General features: G+C 40.3%; 1 protein-coding gene across 6 annotated transcripts in view; it reads right to left on the bottom strand.

Annotated features, from left to right (window-relative positions):
- CACNB2 (calcium voltage-gated channel auxiliary subunit beta 2) overlaps nucleotides 1-23,172 on the bottom strand; it is a 253,162-nt gene that overhangs the window by 93,062 nt on the left and 136,928 nt on the right. Inside the window, exon 1 of one of the 6 annotated variants that reach the window (XM_054814572.1) lies at nucleotides 14,902-15,608. The exons of the other annotated variants lie outside the window; for them this stretch is intronic. Coding sequence (XP_054670547.1) covers nucleotides 14,902-14,934 — 33 coding nt within the window. The 5' untranslated portion in view covers nucleotides 14,935-15,608. Of the gene's footprint in view, nucleotides 1-14,901; nucleotides 15,609-23,172 lie in introns of those variants that run through there. 6 annotated transcript variants of the gene reach the window in all.

Genomic DNA, 23,172 nt, shown 5'->3' with positions numbered 1-23,172 from the left:
AACATTGGGTCTTCCAGGTTTGACTCTAAAAGACCCTTACACTAGCACATCCACACAGAGCGGGTCAGGGTACGCAGTGTGCGACAACAGGCGAGAAGCTGAAGCAAGCACCGTGTGCCTGATTCTCCCATCCCAATCCATGCGGCTGTCACTGCTTGTACAGCTCCAGCTGCCTTTTGCAAAAGGGAGAGCAAGACCAAGTTTGTGATTCTGACTCACGAGTGCTTCCTACTGCACTTTTACAGCACTATTCCCACCTCGTTACTGAGAAGTGAGAAGGAAATCTCTGTATGTTACTGCCTCTGTTTTCCACCTGCAGGTGAACACAGGAACGTGTGTATATATACACACAGACTATATATAACACTACTTCTCAAAAAACAAATTAGTGAAAGGTTGTAGGAAACCATCTGATAGTGTATCATCTCTAATAACATATAAATCTAAGTACATTTTCATTACAGCTAAAACAGATCTTGTACTATGTATTTATATCAGCACTACTGAGATTCAATTGTTTAAATTAAGATTGGAGGGTTAAAAGAAGAGTATATGTTTTAGGCGACCTGGAAACAGAAATGTGCCTGCTACTGAAGATTTTGACGATGATTAGATGCTAACCTGAAGGAAAATAAAATATGAATGAACTGCAATAGAAAAATTAAAGGAAATCATAAAAGCAGCACATGGTCTTGTGATCTTTCTTAATTCAATGTTAGAGTATTTTTTGTGTTCTGGACTATTCAAAGCTTAGTAGAGTATAACAGCCACTTTCCAGGACAATAAGTGAACTCAGGTTTTTAAAATTATTGCGACCTAAAAGACCAAACATTTTCTGTTTTTCAGATATAAAAGAAACATCAGGAACAGACTTCTTTCTGATTCAGACCAGACTTTGTCTGGGTCAGGAGAGCACATTACATCATATCCCTTATTGAGCCATTTCTTCCTCTGTAGGAAGCACCAAATTTTGGACCACTGGTTGCTTTTTTGTCTAGTGCTGCAATACTGAATATCGGCATAAAATACATGTTTGATTTGATGATAAATCCAAAATCTGAAAAAAAAAAAATGCCTGAGGACTACAATACCTACACAAGCTCTCTCCTGTGTCAGAGTTACGATGACATAGTTCATCTTGTTCTCAGGACCACAAGATAGTTCAGGCAGAAAAGGGCTCAGGAGGTCTCAGTCCAACCTCCTGCTCAAGCTGTGAGACCAGATCAGCTTGTTCAGGACTTTATCGGGTCTTGAAAACCTGCAAGGACAGAGACTGTACAACCTCTCTGGGAAAACCCATCCCATCGACAGACTATCCTCACGGCGAAGTTGTTTTTTCTTACATGCAATCTGAACCTCTCTTCTTTCAATTTCCAGTGTTTGTCTCTTGCCCTCCCACCATGCACCTCTGAAGAGCTTGGCTCTGTGCTTTTGATAACCTCCTTGTAGATGCTGGGGGGCTTTAGTTTCCCCTCAAAGCCATCTCATCTCCAGGCTGAATAAACCCTGGTGCCTCAGCCTGTCCTTGCAGGCCAAGTGATCCAGTCCCAACCATCCTGGGGGTTCTTCGCTGAACCCTCTCTGCTTTACCCATATCTTTCTTCTCTTGAGGCACCAAAACTGGTCACAGTAAAGCAGGTATGTTCTAACGAGTGCTGTGCAGAGAAGGATGATCACCTCCCTGAATATAGTGCCTGTGCAGGACTCAGGAGTTCAGGACTTAAAAAGAATCTGTGACTTTGGAAATAAAATAGAATTCTCTCCCCAAAATGAGCCAACATACACCTTGGGCAAACCTGTATTTATAGATGTGCTATACAATAGTCAACTTGTTCAAAAATTTTATGACAAGCAATGCCTCACATTACTGTAAAGCAACATTATTAATATGCTACCAGGATCAATCAACTCTGTAAAATCCCTCTGATAAAAAGATTCCTTCCAACACACCTCTAGCAAGTTTCTGGTCACAAAAGAGTCTCCAGCATCTGAAAGACACAAGAATGGAAACTCCAGTTCTGCAAGCCTTAAGGTCTCAAAACATGTGCTAACTCTGACCAAAGAAAAAGAAACGAATCCATGTCATCCCTGACAATTTCTTTTCTTCAGGAACTGCACTGGCTAAAGCCTGCTTTTTCCTCTCTGCTCCATTGTTTGGAAATGGAATTAATTCTCTCCTTAAACTCATCCGGTTATGCTCAATTAAAAGTCATATTTCCTCCAGTTTATGAGGGAATCAGTTTCTGCTTAAGAAATTACCACCCAAACTTATCAACTGTACCACTGCTGATATCACCACTGGACTCCTGCTGAGGGGACAGGAATATTACAAAGATGTCACTGAGATTGCTGTTCTGCTGTGCTAATTAGTAAGGCAATTATTATTTGCATGAGGCTCCTAAAGATAAAGAAGAAGAGAGTGAACAAGGAGAGAGCAGAAAGTAGGTAGGTGGATGATGGGCATCATCCATACCACACATAAGAGGAGCATCTATGACAAAGCAGCAAAGAAGGACAAGGCTTTGAGAGGAAAAATGCGAGAGAAACATTTCAAGAATGTAGGAGACGGACGGCAGGCCAACGAGCATTTCTGAACTTTTACTAGTGCTTTCCACTCTCCAATTTGGCAGCAGAGAAGATCACAAAAGCAGAAAGCTATCTTTTCTAGGATGAAAAATACTGTAGAAAAATACTGTCAAACAAAAAGATTATCTCAATGTTATTTGTGCTTATATGCCTGGCATTACAAGGAGAGTTAGTAAGCTAATATTTGCCTTTTTTTTTTTTTAACAATATACATTTTTATAACATCTAACCACTTCCATCTCTGTATTGTATGCACTTTTCCATCAGAGCCAATAAATACCCAGTGGTCCCAGGCTTCTAAATTGAAGCATATAAACAGAAACCTAATTCCACAACTAGTTTTTCTGCTTAGAAGCTTACAACAGTCTCTTTGTGTTCACCCTGCTCTACATGAAGTCAGTTCCCAAAGTACTCATGGACCGATAAGAATTACAAAATGATAGAGAAAGATGCACCATCTTTTCCAGGTCACACCTATGGCCCACTCAGAAGACATATAGATTTTATACATGCTGCTGTATCACAATTCAAATACACTTGTACTCAAATTCTTTGGAACATTCTCCAGAGCCACAATGCCAGCTTTCCTGGCCAGGTCAAAGTCAGAAGTCAACACTAAAGGCAAGACAGGCTTTTCATGCTTTGAGAAGTCTGACTCCTACTGGCTTTCAATAGTCTTCCAGTTCATCTCTGTTCTGGAAAAAAATGAATTTAGTATCTTAAATATTTTTGTTTAATTTTATTTTACATTTATCCTTAACTGATTTCAATTAGGCTGAAACACTTATTACAAAGTATTGTAAACTTTAAGGAAACCAGAATTTCACTCGAGATTTGCACTGCTCTCCTTCCATCACTCTTTCTGTAATAATTATTCTATCTATAATCAGCAGTAATTCATACAATTAGCATCTCCCTAATTGTTCAAAGTTTTTGGGTTTACAAAGGGTAAAACAAAAATGATGTCTTATTGTTTCTTTCCTCATGCAGAAGAAAAGGAAATGTTTGTTGCTGAAGTTGGCACAGTAACACAAATGCGCTCTCGTGTTTTGTTAGTTGTCTGCAGGCATGGATCTTTTTTATGATTCAAAAAGGCGTTGGTATTTTTAAGTCCTGTTCATTTTCAAAATCATCATAGCCTATGATCTCAATAGCAGTTCCTTCTTGTTTCCTCTTTGATTATGCTAAAATAGACCTTACTTAAATTGAATAGCATTTCATTCACGTCATAAAATCTACCAGAGGAGTGCAGGGACAACACTGTCAATTGTCACAAGGCAAGTTGATCCACAAAACATGTTGCGTAACTGGCAGAACTAATCTCTCCCACCACACTTACAGACACAGATGTCCAGGTTTATTTAAAACAGTCCTAAGCGAAACAGCATAACTTGTGGTGTTTGGATTTTTTTAAAATGTTTGCTTTTTACTGGGAGGCATTTGATTAGAGAAAGATCTCAAATTTTATTCCTGTGCTGACAAGGCAACAACAGTTAGAGGAAATCAGTTGGATTTTATTTTCTCCCTCAACACACTAAGAGAGAGTCCCATCCAGACCATTTCCCAGATGTTCTTGCCTGCAAATTCCATTGGACCTCTGGATCCAAACTGATCAGAACATTATTTTGTACTAACAAGATACAGCTGAACAAAATTATTCATTTTTCCTTACAAACCTTTGTTACTGATGAGGGGTGAGGGACAATTACATTCATGCATGCATGGGAAAACTCTTATATTCAGAAGGCATAACAGTTTAAGTTATTAGCTGATATCAGCAAATAGGTGTATGTGACGATTATTAAAAAAAAAAAAAAAGGATGTTGTTGCTGTTAAGTTATAGTGAAATGTCAAGCAGCAAAAGCAAAATTTCACATATGGTATTAGAGTCTTGTACAATGAGCCTTATGACTTTGCTTAAGCATCTCTGAAGGCCACCCATGTTCTTGTCAGTATGTCCGTATAGCGAATAACAGAATTACAGCAAACAATATGAATAATTCCATCTTAGAAAGACCACAGGATAATTAAGGGAAAAGAACATGACTTTCTTAAATATATGGGGTAAACCACAATATGATACATATGATAAATTGACTACATTTGAGGAGCAACCTAATGCTCCTGTCCTTCAGATCTCACTTTATAGATGTATCACTATATTTATACAGACTGCACATGAAGGCAAAAGAATCACAGTGAATTACAGATCAGAAGTCTAAAATTTCAGAATTATATAGTACATCCTTCAGCAATATGAACTAAACCATGGGCAATTGCTGGACAAGATGAAGACTTCTAAGAGTGAGTTTTGACTTGTAACACAAAACACAGGAATTTCTACTTTGGTGCCAGTAAGATTTCTATATAGCTCGTATTCTCTGAGCACAAAAAAGTAAGTTGGGGAGGGGACATCTGAAGGATCCCACCTCCTGCTTAATGCAGTGCCACATTAGTTCACTCAGGGCCTTGTCTAGTTGAGTTTTGAAAATCTCCATGAATGGAAATTTTTCAACTTTATATAGAATTTTACTTGGTAATCTCCTACACCAGAAAAATGGAAGGAAATTCTAAGAGTAATTTGTCATCTTAATAAATTAAGAATTATGACATTTAGCCTCAAAAATTAGCTTGCTGGGCTGCTTCCACAAGCAGATGAATACAACTGTATCAAGTTCAGCACTAAGTCAGTTTTAGTAAAGCCCATTTCTGCACATAAAAAACCCTTAATTATCTCCAGTGAAGAAAAAATTAGTTTCTCATTTACTTTCAGGCAAATATACTTCATAAAAAGACATGCAGAGACCTTTTTCCTATCATATTGAGTTGCTCCTTAAAGGAATAACTTTGCAATACAATTATGTTCTTATATTATAATACTCTAATAATAGCTATGCATGTATCAGCCTTGCTCCTACAAACTGGCCTACTATTGTTCCCTCTGCTTAAAATTCCTGTAATGGTCCACCTGCCCTTAGACTTAAGAGCTCAGCCAGGTAGGGAGCACTCTGATTTTGGATTTCTGCACCAACATTGCTTTGCTTGCACCAATAAACAAATACTTTAATTTAAAGAATTTCTTTTTAATAAGAAAATTTGCCAAGATATTTGCAACAAAACACAGAAACTGCCTTAAGAAACAGTCAAAAATGTATTAAAACCAATGCTTATTAACTCCATTTGCTTGCTTGTAAGATTTAACAGAACATTAAAACTATATTGTACATCATAAAATACAGTATGTTATTCTAGCATTTTAAATGCCAAAAAGTCCTATGCATTGCTAAATTAAAATGTATAGATTCACATTGTGTGGTAAATGACAACGTACAATGAAATGTGCACAGGAGACCTTCTCAGGGATTTCATTCTTTCATTTCTCAGAGAAAAGCCTTTAAAATTGCTGGTTCCTATAGTCCTGTAGTTACAGCAATCATAACACCCAAGTTTTGCTAAATTTGCTCCCTGCAGAAATCTCAGACATTAATCTGGTCAGAGATGCATAAAATAATAAACAAGCTTGTCATGATTTGCTGAAAAAAGAATTAATGGCTCCAATGCAAGATGAGCTAACCATCCCCAGCATTTTGTAATTCTTATTCATCAGCTAAAGTTGTTATCTGGAAAGTCACGTGTAGCATAAGTAAACAAACAGCACTTCATTTAGTTAGTCCAGTTGTCCAGAGCTTGTTTATAATTTAGAGAAGACACGTCTTCATGAAGACAGATGCCCATAGCTTCGGTAAAGAGGTAGATGGATGTTTTTTCTGTGACAGACTTCCTGACAGACAACACTGAATAAAAATATATAATAGGTTTAGTCTGATCAGCTGTTTCTGAACTGGTTCATCAGACCTACTTATTATACCCAATTGGAAAACAAAAATGTATTCCCACACAGACATAAACACGCAATCTCAACTGTAAAAGAAGAGGGGGATAAAAAAAAAAATAAAAAAAGGGGAAAAGGAATTGTGCCTGGAAGAGATTATCAAAGAAGTTTCAGATCAGATAATATGAAACAGGATTTTTGGCCCTTGGTTCCCCTGTCTGGAAGGTTCCTATCAAAATGACACTGGACTATATCCAGCCTGCCTCCTAAGAGCGCTTAATTGAGCTGTTGTAACTTCTACAGTGTTGAAAGGTCAAGAGAGCCGTGAGCTATCTAGACTGCCAGACACCACCTCGTGCACCTTGGAAGGGAGAAAAGTAGCTGCGCTACCCGGGGTAGAGCATCTAAAAGAGACAGTCTGCCGCACCAGGCAGGCAGGCACGTATGGCAGACAGCGTGAACATGCCTTTTTGACTTTAGCTTTCCATATGTGCTGCAGGGGAGTCACGATTTCAATGTTTCACATAAAACATCTTGCATGTGTACCCCTTCTGCTAATTTACATCCATCCACAGACTAAACAACAGACATCAAAATGCATGTCACAAATACTTAACTGTAAAACAGACTTTAAAATAACTCTATTGTTAGAGGCACTACATTGAGGCCCCTGTAAGATCTGGAATTTTCTTGTACCATATTCATGCACAGCATATACAAGTCCCATTCCTGCAAGCTACCTTCTTCTAAATACCTACAACTTTTCCGTGTAGGGCTCCACCCCAAGAGTTATAAATTCATGCCTTAAAACAGGCATGCCATTAGTATCTTTTACCCACAAGACGTCTCTAGCTACACAGGTCTCCTGACATCTAATTAAAAAAGAAGTATGAATATACGTGGCATAACAGGGAGCAAGTTGTAAATAATTCCCAAAAGCCTGGGAACACACACACATGCACACACAGAAACATGTGTGCAGAGGAATCCAAGCTAATTAAGTATGTTGCAGCTATGTAAATCAGAGAAGCACAATGAATTAGCTTGTCGTTAGCTCTGTGCTGCCCTAGCTAGATTACTGCTCCTTATGGTAGTACTTACTATGGCTACATTAGGCTCCTCATTGAAAAAAAAGCCATATTTCTTATATCAAGACCTGTACAGCAGGTGACAATGTGGAAAAGAAAAACTGAAGTATTCCTGTTCATGAAGTTTTTTTTTTAGATGTTCATGCTGGTTCATTTCAGTGAGGTAAACTGTCCAGCCAGAGAGGTTCATCAGTGCTTTGCCAGGAAGTAGGTAGTATTATCATATTGATTTCCTTCAGATGGAAAAAACTGAAACCAAGACCAAACGATTTAAAGGTTTCATCAGGACTTGGTGCTAGCAACACAATTAGAAGCCAACCATTCCCAGATCCTGAGGCTTCCTTCCCTCCTTCCCACTGCTCTCGCAAATGGAAAAAGAGCCGAGAGGCACAGAGCTACCTCGAGCAGTTTGGTGGGAGGGCATGCAGAGACAAGTCTCTCCACACATCTCCACCCTTTGGCTTTTTCCACTAGCACTTACTAGGAGCTGCAAGATGAAGGTGAGAAGCAAAGGAGAGAACTGTGACAAAAACACACAAAAAAAGCACTCAGCACTGGTGATGCCACATCTGGGATAGTGTGTCCAGTTCTGGGCTCCTCAGTACAAGAGAGATATGGACATACTGGAGAGAGTCCAACGGAAGGCCACAAGGATGATGAAGACACTGGAGCATCCCTTACATGAGGAAATGCTGAGAGACCTGGGACTGTTCCGCCTGGAGAAGAGAAGGCTCAGGAGGGATCTTTTTAATGTATGTAAGTATCTGAAGGGAGGGTGCAAAGATGACAGAGCCAGGATCTTCTCAGTGGTGCCCAGTGACAGGACCAGAGGCAATGGTCACACACTGAAACACAGGAGGTTCCCTCTGAACACCAGGAAACACCATTTCACCGTGAGGGTGACTGAGCACTGTCACAGGCTGCCCAGGGAGGTTGTGGAATCTCCATCCACGGAGATACTCCAAAGCCATCTGGACACGGTCCTAGGCCACTGGCTCTAGGTGGACCGGGCTGAGCAGGAGGGTTGGACCAGAAGACCTCCAGAGGTGCTTTCCCACCTCAACCATTCTGTGATTCTGTGTAAAGTGTTCACGACGCTACTCACCCACGCCATCTGTGAATGCCATTTGTAAATACTTTGGTTTCCTTATTTTGTCTTCACATTTCTGAGGTGAACTGCACTGGTCCTGCCAACGCAGGCCAATTTCTACACTCCACATCTCTTCCCCTCTACTCCATAAACAGAAGTAAACTTCTCCCTTGCTGTTTTATTCCCTGGAGCTGGTCAGTGTGGTTGGTTTCTAAATGCTAGAAACCATTTGACCTTTGCTCACTTTACAGGGCTCCTTCCCGTGCATGCCTCAGGTACAAACCTACTTCTGAAATATTCTACGCTAACCGTGACCCGCTTCCATGGCAAGAGGCATGCTCATTCCCTTCCTCCGTTGTCTTCAGACACCACTCGGCACTAAACCAGTACAAAAGGATCCGGGTTAATGATAGTCGTTGTTTTGCCTCATATTTGCTGTCGGAAATATCTATTTTAAAAGTAAATTCCTGAGGGAGGAACACTGTCTTTAATCTCCAGGAGCTTCACATACCCCAGGACGCTACGTTATAAAATAGATATGTTGTGCTCTGTGCGAGGGATGTACAGTTCATAGACTCACGTACGTAACAGGACTTACAGCTCAGTGCCTCCGCCTACGGCCTCCACAGAGCTCCCCACCTTTTTCTTGCCTGTTTGTGTGTTGGATCATGGGGACAGAGGTAGGGGAAGGCCAGACATAGCATAAATCCCTTCAGTATACTGTCAGTAATCAAAAAAGCTCCATCCTTAGTCAGTGACATTCAAATTAAAGAAAGGACACAAAAAAAGAAAGCTATATGAAGGTTAAACAGCAATATTGTTATTAAAGAATCTACTTCACGTACGCTACAGGAGGTTCGAGTAAACACCTGCTTTACTCTGGGGAAAAAAAGTGTGGTCACTATAACTGTGCAAATCATTAACTGGAAAGCACATTGGGTGTCTTAGGAGTAACATAGAAAGGACCAGTACCTCTCTGCATGGGTTTATTAAGGTTTCCCTCTCTAGTGTGTCCCTATCCTGAACTGAAACTACTTCAGGAGCCATTCTGCTACACGATTGAAGCCAGCAGCTCTCCCAGGCTTCCCCTGGGGGAATCCCAAAACTCACATTCAGTGCTTCAAACGCAGCTGAGACATCTCTGAGCTAGTCATGGGGAATGATGCCATACAGCATGACCCTCATTTTTCCAATTTAGGAAAGGAAAACTGTATTGCTTCTACACTTTGGCTGCTGCAGAGAATCCATGGGTAAAGGCTTGCTAAGGGTGACTGTTTCACAAACCCACTTCCAGCTCTGATTGTGAGCACATCTGTCTTTCACGTAGAGCTCTTCTCACTAAACACCCCGGTTTAGGCATGAATAATTCCATTCCTAGCACACATGTACAACATTTGCAGTTGAAAATTAATTAAATACTAGCATTTGTTATGTGTACAGCAGGTATTTTTAAAGCAATTTACCAGCTTTAAAACATTAAACATTTATCATTACCAGAAGAGAACCAAATATCACCTAAAATTTACAGTCAAAGAATCAAAATGTCAAGTGATTTGTCCAAGGATGGACTCATGACTCTGAAGCAAACCTCAGAGGCTGAATTTAATTTTCCTGTCTTTCAGGTCTGTACTTCTACTTACACTCACACAACTTATTAATCTGAAAATAGCATTAGATGTTGTTGCCTTAGGTTGAACTGAGGTGAACCAGGAAAAGTTATTCCAAAATATTGGGGTTAAAATTTTACAGCGTTCTGCCACAGGAAATTTGCAGGACTGTGCTTGCAATAAGAAACTTGCAATTCAAGTGAGTAGGTTCCTAAGAAGCAACCCTGATTTATGATTTTTAGACATGTTCCTGTGTTAATCCACAGTATGATAAAGAATACTGTTGCTAAACAGCTACATGTGACTCTCTCCAATCTTAAAGAACACCCTTATTATCTGTTCTCCCTTTGCTCAGTTTATGAAATAAGGTAAGTAGTGGTGACTCAGAACAAACACTGAAAACACTTCAATGTGTTCTCCCCACTGATTTCTAGGACTTCAATAGCATGTTTCTAAAATAGGTGGGCTTTTCCCTTCTCACAGCGAAATTAGCCCTATCAGCAGTATGCCTGCTGCAAATGGAACCACAGTCTGACTGATTCATGAATAGCACTCCACAACTAACTGTTCTCAATCCTGAATGTCTTTTGGCTGCTTCAAGATCTATCACTCCTTTAGAAATGTAGCAGACAGATTTTCATACTTTTTAGAAGCTAATGCTACCCTGCAGGAGCCATAAGCATAACTGGCATCTATCAAAATCATACTTAATATTCCATTAGAATCGCTCCATCCTGCAACAGGACATAGGCAAACTCCAGGGAAGTGAAGATTTAATTTAAATAGACAACTTCAAAATTTTTGCCTGGAGAACGCAAGTGACAAATGCTGGATTTCCAAGGCAACCAAAACATTTGCTCTGGACATGACAACCAAATCACTAGAACTATAACGAGGTTTTCCATTCTTTGTAAGGATATTTTCAGAGACAAATCTATGAAGAGCAAAAGAGTCCAGTTTTGAGTTTCTTAAGAAAGTTAAAAACTGCTACTAGACTGCAAAAGTTTGAAAGTTGCATGCAGTGAATGAAATTCAGTGATTTTCCTTAAATGACCAATTATCAAGAAAACTCCTCCCTGCCCCTGAATGACTCTGCTATAAAATAACTTTCCAACAATTAGGTTGTTCTCAAAAGAAATCCTAATTAACCCTACACTTACCATCACAATGCCTGATCATTCTACTACAACAGAGCCCAAAGCTTCTACTGGGAAAGGCTGCTGGGAGGGAGGAGAGCTGAAACGCCAAGGTGTCCCATGCCCAATTAGAGACAAGTTGGTGCTGTCAGCCTTGGCCTGAATACCTACACCCAGGAGCACAGGCAGTGGTGGGACGTAGCTGGAGATGACCAGTGCCCACAGCCCCAGCAAAGCCCACCCGAGGGAACAAGAGCAGAGGCTCTGCAGCTATGGGAAATGTTCTGCTGGGCCAGGCATAGCTGAGGGCGCGGGAGAGCCAGCCGTGCAAGCACTACGCTACATTTCCATCATCCCTTACGCAGCAACTCAAAAGGCTGTTGGGAGTAAGTTTTAGCTGCTTTTGCTTTGGGAGGTTAAAGCAGAGTACAATCTACGAGGTAGCTGTGAAAAGGAGCTCCCACTTTCCGCTCCGCTTTTGATGAACTATTCCAATTCTTTCTGTTATCAGAGGTTTATTTTGCAAACAGGAAAATCCCTACACAAACAAGTTAGAGCCACAAATGAGATTGCTTGGCCTGTAGCTATTTACAGTTTCCTGTATTTAGGAAATTCAATTGTTTACTATACTCAAACACCTCTACATTTCTAGGTACATGGCATAAAAATGCCTCAAAAGATCACAAAAGAATATGTTTATTCCACCAGTTCTTAAGAGGTTAATAAGCCTCTGCCTAAAGTGCTAAAATGCAATGTCAAAGATACTCAATATCCCCAGTCAGAACATTTATGCAAAAACTCATTCAAATAGGAGAGGACCACAGCTACGTGGTTTTATTAATGATTTCAAAAATACAGTATTCTTTTTTTAATATGAATTGGTCATAAATCCCAGCATTGTCTTTTGACAACTGATCCTTAAGTGATATTATCTTTGTTTAGACAGACTTTGCAGGAGATGGTATAAAAATTGATTATCAGTGCTGTCAAGTATCTAGACTTATCATGCACTCAGAGTAAAATAATAATCCACGTTGTTTATACACAGGAACAAAAAGAAAGCAAACGAGGACACCACGTGCAAAAGCTGGTTGTACCAGTCTGTGGAGTTTCACCATTAAATGTAACTGAGTTAGAATATCGCTTCAGACACTCGCGTTTCTGCAAATGTGTGTGTGTGCTCATGTGGACATATATGTGTGCATATGGAATGCACACAACGAGCACAGAAAGTTCTATTTCTGCATTACTCTATTTAAGGGTTGGGTTTTTAAAGAGGGTTTTATTGAATTCCTTTAAGAGATATTTTAATCATGCTATGTTTCATTTTATCAGTAATCTCCTTTCTAGGATAAAAATCAAATTTTATATGCATAGCTAGAATGCCTCAAACTAATTAAAAATTGTTTACAATTAATAGTGAACTTAAAATTAAATCCCAAGATTCTTGACTGTCACTCTTTTCACTCACTTTGTCCTTCAGTGACTCATAAGTAATTGTTTGTGTGGGAAGATAAAACAAATGCCTTTTCCACAGTGCAGAGCATATGGCTTCATGGACTACAGATTTGTACAAGTAGAAGTTTTACATTGATTCTAGCTTTTACTGAACAACAAAACTGTTCTTCAAGCTTTCTGTAGGCCATCCATTCTTTTTTACGTATCACTGAGTAAAGTGAGTATCTTTGTAAGTCTGGCTGCCAAATTAACATCACATTTTCCCTAGAATTTTCTTGTGTTAAAGAAAAACTAAAAATAAAAAAAGCCAAATGATATTTCGGGTTGGAATTAACAAAGCATTTTGTTTGAACAGATCATTACTCTAGTTTCAGGGAGCTCCAGAGATATCAAAGATTAAAAAAAAAAAAAAAAAAGAGAGAACGAACACCAAACCCCACACAATTCGCGGTGGACTTCCTACCTTTTTTTATTGATGGTATCACACTTTGCTTAACTATTTAGTAGAAAAGAGACTGGACTGAGATGTCCCACCTGCATGGGAAAGGTGTCTTTTTTATGACACAGAATACTTCAGTAGTTTTTAAAAATTGAAACAGCACCAGGAAAAGAGATTGAGAGATATATTGGAGGCCAAAACCGTAACACCCCCCTTCAGTCACCTAGGCTATTTCAAGGTACTTTCAAATTTCAAACCCAAAGCTTCACTCTTTGTACAAACCAGTAAGTAACTACACAGCGTACAATGGAACGTAGAGACAGGGCAAAAATCTATTAAGAGAGATTTGCAACCTTTTACAGATAGCTACAAAGACGAAATAGATCAAAAAAAGAAATCAATCCATTAAAAGCTTTGAAGTTGGAAAATTTCTTTTTCTTGTCAATTTTTATAAATAAGCACTCAATCCATAGCATAATTACTGCAGTGCCATGCATGTTGTTTACTGCTGTGGAGAAACTAAGTTCTTTTCAGTTGCCTTGCTTGGTTTGTGAAAGTTTGTGCGAGTCACACACACAAATGAGTTCAATGTGCAGACAGCTGCATTTCAATTATTTTCCTCACAACTTCTTCTATGTTTCCTGCATCTCAAATACATAGCTGGTTGGAATTAGGAAGAAAAAAAAAAAAAGGAAAAAATCCAAAATAACTAAATTAATTCCTTGAAATGTGTTGTAGAACCCAGACTGCCATAAAAGGCGCTTTCATACTTCAAAGAGCAACTTCAATAATCAAAACAAAACATTTGCAATTGCCAGTTATATGCAAAGAATGTGGCACTTTTTAACATGTGAAATTTATTTTGATGTCCTATAGTAGAGTTCTTACACATTTTTTGGTCTCGTTATTATTGCCCAAAGCTCCTCAGGTCTTGACTCAGTCACAAGTGGTGTGTGGGTGGAAGAATCCATCCGTTTTGCTTACGACGAAGCACTTGAGCCTCAGGTTGCAAAATTGCAAACTTTTATGTCAGCTACCAATGCCATGTAACAATGTGGAGTTATTTGCGGTTTTCTTCTTGTCTTCTTCTCTTACATCATTGACTTATTTCACATGTCATTTTATACACAAATACTGAAGTAAAGAGTGTCTGACATTAATGTGGGTGTGTTTGGGGTTTTTTTTTAAGCTAGCTCTTTTGATGAACATTACATTACTTTACAATGACATGTTTTGAACTGTACAAAAGAAATGATTTGGCAATGTCCCCACAAACATACAATTAAGGGCAGCTGTGTAAGCTACTTGTAGTCTATCTACATTACAAAGTATGAGACAAATTCTGAATTACTTGGAAGCATAGTTTTGCTTAACCCAAAGTCTGAATTGCCTCAAAATAATCAGTACTTGAATATTTTCAATATCACCACAGTGCGATACACATGACAAGGAAAATTAACTCAATTTTATCTAGCAAATAGTATCTCACTCCTTGAAGAACCTGCAGAAAATCGTCACTTTTTAACAGCAATCAAATTGGTGAGTACTGAAGTTCAACTACAGAAATAACAGCACTGACATTCAAACTGCCCAAAAAATTCTGAGAGACAGGAAACACTAAAAGTAACTAATAATTTTTTAAAAAATCCTTAGTTGACATCTTACCACTTCGTAATCCTCACTGCCAAAAAGGTACATAGCTACACCTTCACGGCCTGACACTAGACGTCCAGCGCATCCAAACCGCCTAAAGTAAGATCTTCAACTGCATCTTCAACTTCTGTGTCTCAGCCAGGCAGGCTTTACAGCTGCGGTACAGTCCCAGCGCTCCTTTCCCACGCTCAAACTGCTCTTCGACTATCGCTCTCGGGCACGAAAACAGAAACCTCTTGCTGCAAGGGGCCGAGGAACCGATGCTCTGGCAAAGTGTTCCGAAGACAAAACTCCTCGGAGGAGAGAAGCGGCGGGAGGGGAGGAGGGGGCGGAGGAGGGAGCAGCGTGGGGGGCAGCGGCGTGGGCAGCGGCGTGGGCAGCGGCGGGCGGCCGGACGTGGCTGTGGGCAACGTCGGGCTGTCAGCGCGGAGCGGGGCCGGGGCGCTCGTGCAGGCTGCTGCTCCTCGTGACGTGACGTGCTGCTGGCGCTGCCCCGATTGGCTGCGGGGAAAAGCGGGGTCGGGAAAACGCGAGTGGGATCCCGACGAGCTGCGGTTTGGGATGGGAGAGCCCGGGAACATCGCAGGAGTTGCGTTTCTGGAGTGGGAGCGGACGCTCGGGTGTATTTGGCACCGAGAGGCAGAGGCAGCGCACGCTGCCGTTGGGTGAAGGGCTCAGTGCGAGCCAGCACAGCCAGTTCTACTCGGAGGGGCTCAGGCAGTTCGCAGTCTGGATTACTCAAGCTCATCTAAAATTCTCTCTCACTCCTCTGACTGTTCTGCTGAAACCCATGGAGCTATCTCACTATCTGTCTCCACTTTAAAAAATAAAAATGAGTCCAGGATATTTTTCCATTTCTATGTTTCACTCACTTCACTGCTTCCTTCTGCTGATTACTCCCAGACCACGCTGCCAGCCAAACACAGCACAACTTTATAGCACGATGGCACTTAGGTAACAGAAAAGTCATACCCGCTACCGCCACAGCATGGGAAGCGGGTCCAGCATTACGATACCACGCCATGAGAGAAGAGCCTCAGGCCCTGCCTCGCTCCTGGCCAACTTCCAGTCCAGGTACACCAGGCAAGAAGGAGTAAAAACAGCCACAGAGCAGGATAAAAAACTGAAGACTAAAAGATTTCAGAGCCTAATTCACCGGCAGCATTCCCAATCTAATATTAAAACGGGGCTTTAAAAATAAATCTCATTAAAGATGGTTTAGGCATACAGCATAAGGTAAGCCAGGCATACAGAAGTATTGCCCTCTGGGAAAGGCTGTCCTTCACAACTGCGGAAGAGGCCACCAGTTGGGATCCAGTAACACAACCCCAATCAGAACAGCTTTAAAACCCAGCCCCTCTCTGCTCAGTCCTCTGAATTCCTTATAGCTGATATTGCTGCTACCACTACATCCCATAATCAGAAGTATACATAAGATCCAGGAAAAATTATGGAATATGTAATATCTGAAGGAGGAAATGTGTGAGTGTCTGCCCATTTCTATCTTTAATCATGTTAATATAATATGCACAACATATCATGACAAGATACCACAAACACATACAGCATTCAAAAACAGTTTGTGCTGCTCAACTTCCTTCTCTTCCACAAAGGAAAGAGGACAAGACCTCTTTCCTAACAAAACCACCAAATGATGCAGTTCAAATACATTGTAAACATCCTCCCTGATCCTCCCCTAGCCTTGCCCTCCACTTATTTCAAATATATCTTTTCTTGACTACCTCAGTTTCTTTGCTTGAGTTAGTAGAATATTCTTCTCTCAATCTGCCTTCTCTGTCAAAACAGACCTTTGGTCCTCTGTTGACTATATGCGATGTGACTCATGAGTCTGGATTTTTGAAGTTTTTGTATGATTTCACAAGCAGAGTTAAAACCAAGCTATGTACTCTTGGAAAGAGCAAATTAAAAATCAGAAGACATTAATTTTATTTCCCTTTGCTATCTTCCAACCATATGTTTACAGAATAGCAGTAGTTTAATCTGTCAGCCAAACTGGTCACTTCACATTATATCAACTGCAAATTATGCTTCAAACAAGCAATATCATAATATTGTGTTCCCAGAAAGTAAACAAAACATGCACCATTCCTGCATGGAGGTAAATAACAGACATAAGACACCGCTAGTGGAACGCGATAATCACTTGTCCAAGTTGGTTGCCACTATTGATGCTGAACGAGTGTGGTTACATACACTTATTATTTTGAATGTAATTACCTAAGCTTTACTGCATAGCTTTTTAGTGTGAAGCCACACTTGTCAATACTAGGCAAAGTTAGTGTCATCACCCATTATTTCGCTTGTCTGATACAGCTCTTACAGGGAACTGAAATTTGGGTGCCATACCTTGATTGCTCCTTTCTTGGATATGGCTCTTGCAACTAAATTTGGAAAAAAAAAAAAAAAATCAGCAGGAATGTCTCAAGTGCTCCTACCATCAAGAATAAGGAAAACATATTGCTTTCTATGTGTTAAAAATTATGGTGCTCTTTTTTTTTTTTTTAATAGTTTCATCAGCTCCTGTAGTTTGGGCATGAATATGAAATCACAGAGGATTGCAGTTCACATATACTCAACAGCAACTTAGGGCATTATTCAGACTGTCACCGTAAGTGACTTACATGTCACAAGTAATTCTCACTACAGATAGTACAAGCAGCCAGAGTCTGGCAGCTTGGACGGTAAATAAGCTGAATTGCTCATTGCTCTCTTGAATTGAAACATCATGACAGGTACCCAAGTCTATGTCAGGGCTCTACAAAGCGAATCTGTATATAGCTTTTATGGTTCAAGAGTTATAGTCTGCAAAAATGCCACCCCTGTTGAGGGCGTTTAAACTTAGCGCAGCACTTCTGGATGACCTGCGCGCCACTCCCAGCTGAGTTACAGTGGTGGCTTTTTTCTGCGCATCCTTCCCCCACTGGCTCAGTGGGGCATGGGACTGGCCAGCACAGGGCGGACAGCGTCTAACCGGTGCTGACCCTTGCAGCAAGGCAGTACAGACAAGAATCTCATCATCCACAGAGAAAGAGTGAGCACCAAAGTGGAAATGGGAGAGAGAGATAGGTTGGAAAAAGGAATCTGGCAGCGATGGGACTGGAGAGGTGGTGGGAGTGGGAAGGGCAGAAAACCAGAGCGCAGAACAAGGAAGGAAGCAGTGTGACTACGTGACCTACAGGGAGGAGATGCTAAAAACCAGGCCAGAAGGCATAAATTAAGATTAGGTAAGCAAAACTGTTCATGGTAGACAGGGAAAACAATATGATTTGGAGAGACCTGCACAGGGACAGCTGGCTACCTGGCTAGCCTCAAGCTAGGAGGCAACCAGGGAAGAGGGGAGTGGTGAGGAGCAGGGCAGAGATGATGACATGGGATGCCTGGGCAGAACTGGCAGACCAAGCAAATAGGGGCTACTGAAAAACCTCTAAGGTGGAGACTTCAGCAAGAGACAAAGTTTAAGATAGCAACGGAACTGGGATAAAGGCAGAAAGTGTCAAAACCACAGCAATGGTTCTATAAAAAAAGAAGGTGGAAGCAAAGCTAAGGGTGGGATTGCTCCTCCTCCACTAACAATTTCCAGCAGGATGTGTGCTTGAAGATGTACGACAGAGAGCTACACAGGTACACAAACCCAACTTGAGGAAGACGGCCTTAAGAACCAGCCTTCAGACTAAGGAAAAACAAACTACCTGGAGGCTTGACTGTGAGAGTCAAGACTACCATCTGAAATGATGAGTAAATCACAAGAATAACAGAAATCACTTCTTTTGCTTTCTACTATACACTGGTACTTTTAGAGTAGCCCTTGCTCATCTGTAGAATACAGGACAGCAATAGCAATATTAAACAACTGTTAACAGAGGCAAACAGGTACAAATGCAAGTGCATCGATATGTGTGGCCTTTGTTTGCTCTGATTGTTTCTATAAATTTTGTTCCTTTCGTAAAATTCTATGAAATGTGTATAATACCTCATGGGAGGGAGTAAAGAACACAGAGCCAGACTCTTCCCAGTGGCTCCCAGTGAAAAGGCAAGAAGCAATGAGCATAGATTGAAATATAGGAAATTCCATTTAAACATAAGAATTTTTTGTTGGTGGTGGTGGCGTTTGTCTTGTTTTGTTTTCTTTTTTTTTAATTTTACTGTGAGCGTGACTGAGCACTGGCACAACTTGCCCGGGGAGGTTGTGGAGTCTCCATCCATTGAGATATTCAAAAGCCTTCTGGACACGGTCCAGAGCAACCAGCCCTAGGTGGCCCTGCTTGAGCAGGTGACTGGATTACCTCCAGAGGTGCCTTTCTATCTATCTCAGCCACTGTGTGAAACCATAACAAATTCCTATAAAAAATATCTGATTCACATTGATATTTTAGTGATTCCATCCCTCCAATTTAATTCTCAAAGATTAAGCATAATGACTTTTCAAATTGTCTAGGAGGATAGCATTTAACTCTGATATTTAATCTCTGACCCATGTCTTTTAAGCTATGAATTGTCTATGCTATAAATAACTTCGTATATCATACTACTTCAACATAGTGCCTTTGGGAAAACAAACAGAAAAAACTGCTGACATGGTTGTCAAGGTTAATAGACTAAACAGACCTTCCTCGATAAACAAGAATCTTTCAACTTGCATCCAACAGTAACAACAATTTTTTCTTCAGGAACTCTAATGGAAAGCAATTGACTCTCTCTTACCTAATTCAGATGCAAATCCAACTCCCAGTGAAGAATGTCAACAGCTTGTAACTCTCTTTTGCACAGCTAGCAACCAGAATTGTGTCTTGTAAACACAAGTGTTTCATTCTTAAAGGGAACTTCGGCAATGCTCCTATTTTCATTTCCCATTTACCTGTAGCAAAAAACTCTGAAGAACTTGTCCCCTTTCACATACGGGACCAAAGAGCAAGAGCTATTTCACTTTAATTACCTACCATCCAAACTATCCTATCCCACACCAGCACTAAATAATTGCTTAACAGTGTTACTTAAACAAGAATATGATGATTAGCAAGTAATTTTTCAGTTTTTCCTATGAATTTCAGCTCTCCCATTGATTTTCTCATGTGGTAGTCAGGATAACTGTGGGCACCACAATTCCAGAAGCATCAGTTGTGGCTTGCTTACACCTCCAGGACTGTTATTGCCCTCAGAGAGCTACAGGAAGGATCTGAAGCTCAGTCCTTGTTTCTCTGGACATCAGTACATTCTGAAGGAATTCTTTTACAATTTTTCTCATTGCCACTGTTACTCGCTGAATGCTGTATGGTAGTAACCACAGTGTCCCGGCAGTTAGAACAACTGTGTTCTAAGCAACATCCAAGTATTTTATGAAAATGATGGGACTGTCTCAGCAGGGGAGACTGAAAACAAGTTAACCCAGAAGAGTTAACAGCTTGATTGTGGCACCATGCTGCTTATATACTTTCATGACAGGTAAGTAATTCATTTCACGTTTCCCAGATTCCTGCTAAACATCCCTATCTGTATGTTGGCAGGAGGGAAGGAGGGGGATGGAGAGGCCAGGACATGATTTGGACCTCCTCCTTCACTTCTTTGGAATGACACCTTCCTTTCTTTTTAAAGTACCCCTGAAAAATAGCATGTTTTGGGTCAATTTAAAAGGGGTTTGTTTGTTTGTTTTAACATATCAGCAGAAGTGTTCAGCAGCATCCCAGAACATGGTGCACATTCCACACCATCGAGATGCTCTGCATTCATCTCCAGCAGATTTTGTATTTCTTTTCTGAATGTATTGGTTTTACATCTAGCCATAAAATCAAAGTCCATCTCCTTATATAAAATTCCATACATCATGTAGGATGTTTGTAATTCTCCTTTACAGATGGTGTACATCTGAAAGAGGGTTGATAAGTAACATTTTATTCTATGAGATTTAATTTAGGTATGTAATAAACCAATGCCAACTAATTCAAGATGCAATAATGAAACACTTCCGTAAGATTAATGTCACATCCTAAATCTCAAAAACGAGCTTAAAATGAATGAATAATAAAATAAAATCTGAAAGTATGCCCATGGAACTATTGGAATGCTATTTAAATTTTATTTTTAAACACTAAAGCTGCTTATCATTTGCAGATTGTTATTGGTTATTATGGTTACCGTTCTCTAACACAATCCAATCTGCCTGCAGTTTTCTATTTCAGGATACAGCAGTGATAACATTAACAGCAGACTAAACTTCTCAACTTGCAAACATACATACATTAGGGGCACATGCTATCTCCTCCGGCATTGAAAGATAACATGAGTATGTTCTCACAGTGTCACAGAAATAACAAGGTGCCATTCTTCTTGCAGTCAGATTTTAAAACATTTAACACAACTCACAACAAGTGTCAGGAACATAGCAAAGGTTTGCAACCATTTGTATTATGGACACAATACAAATACCTGTTGTATGTTATGGATCCTCTGCATCACTCAGGTACTGGAGAGGTGCTATAAATGCTATAAAGTTGGAAGATCTGCCCACAGGTGATTGTTCCCATGTGTAGGCAAGATTTTTTATTTTTATCTTTTAAATGTAATGCAGAGTTATGAGGAACATTTCTTGTAGCCTTGCAGCAGTGAAGCACAGAGAATGGGGATACAGACAGAACAAGTCAAGTGCTCAGCATGCCATTGCTGGTCTAGAATGCTTACAAAAGTCACCTGCAACTGAATGTGCAGCCAAACACTTCTGAAACAGCTGTAAATTTTGTCAGAACTTTAAGTGGTTGGAAAAAAAATTGTCTCCAACGACCACACTTAAAAGAAATAATACCCAGAAGATTAAAACAGACATAATGTTAATTTTGCTATATATATTAATTGCAAGAAGGGAAATGCACATGCTTTTGAGCACAAGAATGTCAATAATAGAACCAATCTTCACAAATAACACTAAGATCTTGAAGTAAAATCTATAAAACATACACAAACCTGGAAAAACAGCCTCTGATGGCTATAGTTCTTAAAAAACCCCACAGCTTTCCACTGAAAATTTACTAATTTAACTCTATAATGTCACCACTACATGCTGCTACGCTGAATGCTACATTAAATAAACGTTGGGATTTAATCTCAGCGGAAGGCTTTTAACTCTCACACTCAGCACATGTCTGCTTCTGAGTGCACAGAAACGTTTCAAGTGCCACGAGCAGCTCGATGATCGCCAGATGCTGATCTCCCAGAGCTGGTGACTGAGGAGTAACTTTGGCTTGTAGCTGCGTACAGGAGCTACCACGAACTACCAGGGATATTAACCACCTCTGGCCACATCTCCACGTCCTGGAAACTGTGCTCAAGTTACAGGTTGTCCTCTGGGTACTGCAGCTGTGCAATTCCCATACTTGGGACATTGACTTATCAACTGATACCTCACAGAGCAGAGGTCCGAGCCCTCAGTCCTTTGAAACTGTTTTGGTTTTTAAAATGAGGTAATAATTTATGTACAAAGTCCAACCATACCTCAAAATGGCATTTTTAAAAGTGTTTGTAAAACTCGAGCTATTGCTATCTCCAAATTCTGTTCTCATTTCAGAAACAAAAGTGCATCTGATCAGCAGAGCCACAACAGCAGGCCACAGGAGGCATTTTGGCACACTTTGCCTTTGTTTACGCATTTTTGGCACAAGCCATCATTCCACAATTCCATCAGTTTAAGTTATTGATTCTCACCAAATGTTGTGGTTTCTTTGTCCTCATCACTCCTTCAAATCTCAGTACCCATTTCTCATTTTTATTATGTTTGAAACCTCTAATATTTCTGATGTTGGCATTTTTGGCAATCCTAAAAGCTTTATTAATTATGTTTAATTTTTGGTGAAGACGGGCTTATACAATTTAACAAGCTCCAGTGAAATGAGTTCTGGTGAAATGCAAAAGCTGGAAAACTTGTTTCTGCAGAAAGGACTATGTATCACTTCAGACCCACTTTGGAGCTCAGAATAGGAATTAAGTGGAATTTAGGCAGCACGTGTGCTGCTGTAATGGCCTCTCTCACCTATGAGGATGGGCACTGCAGAAACACGCTTCAGGTTAATGAGCAGGGAGCCAGATGTGTAACTCAGCGTGTTGCGGTGAAAACACAGCCAGAAGAACCAGTATGTTGGCTAAGCAGCGTCGGTAGTTTGCGATGTAATGGATGAAATACGTACAGTTAAGTCGTTCCTTACAGAGAACTAATGCAACGTGTTACGATGACATTTTCAGAACTGCCCTGATGAGGTGTAGCATGAAGGTAAGATACTT

This window comes from Grus americana, chromosome 2 (assembly GCF_028858705.1).
Source record: "Grus americana isolate bGruAme1 chromosome 2, bGruAme1.mat, whole genome shotgun sequence".
Classification (NCBI taxonomy): domain Eukaryota; kingdom Metazoa; phylum Chordata; class Aves; order Gruiformes; family Gruidae; genus Grus; species Grus americana.
The sequence above is the reverse complement of the archived record's forward strand: the minus strand, read 5'-3'. Positions and strand labels throughout refer to the sequence as shown.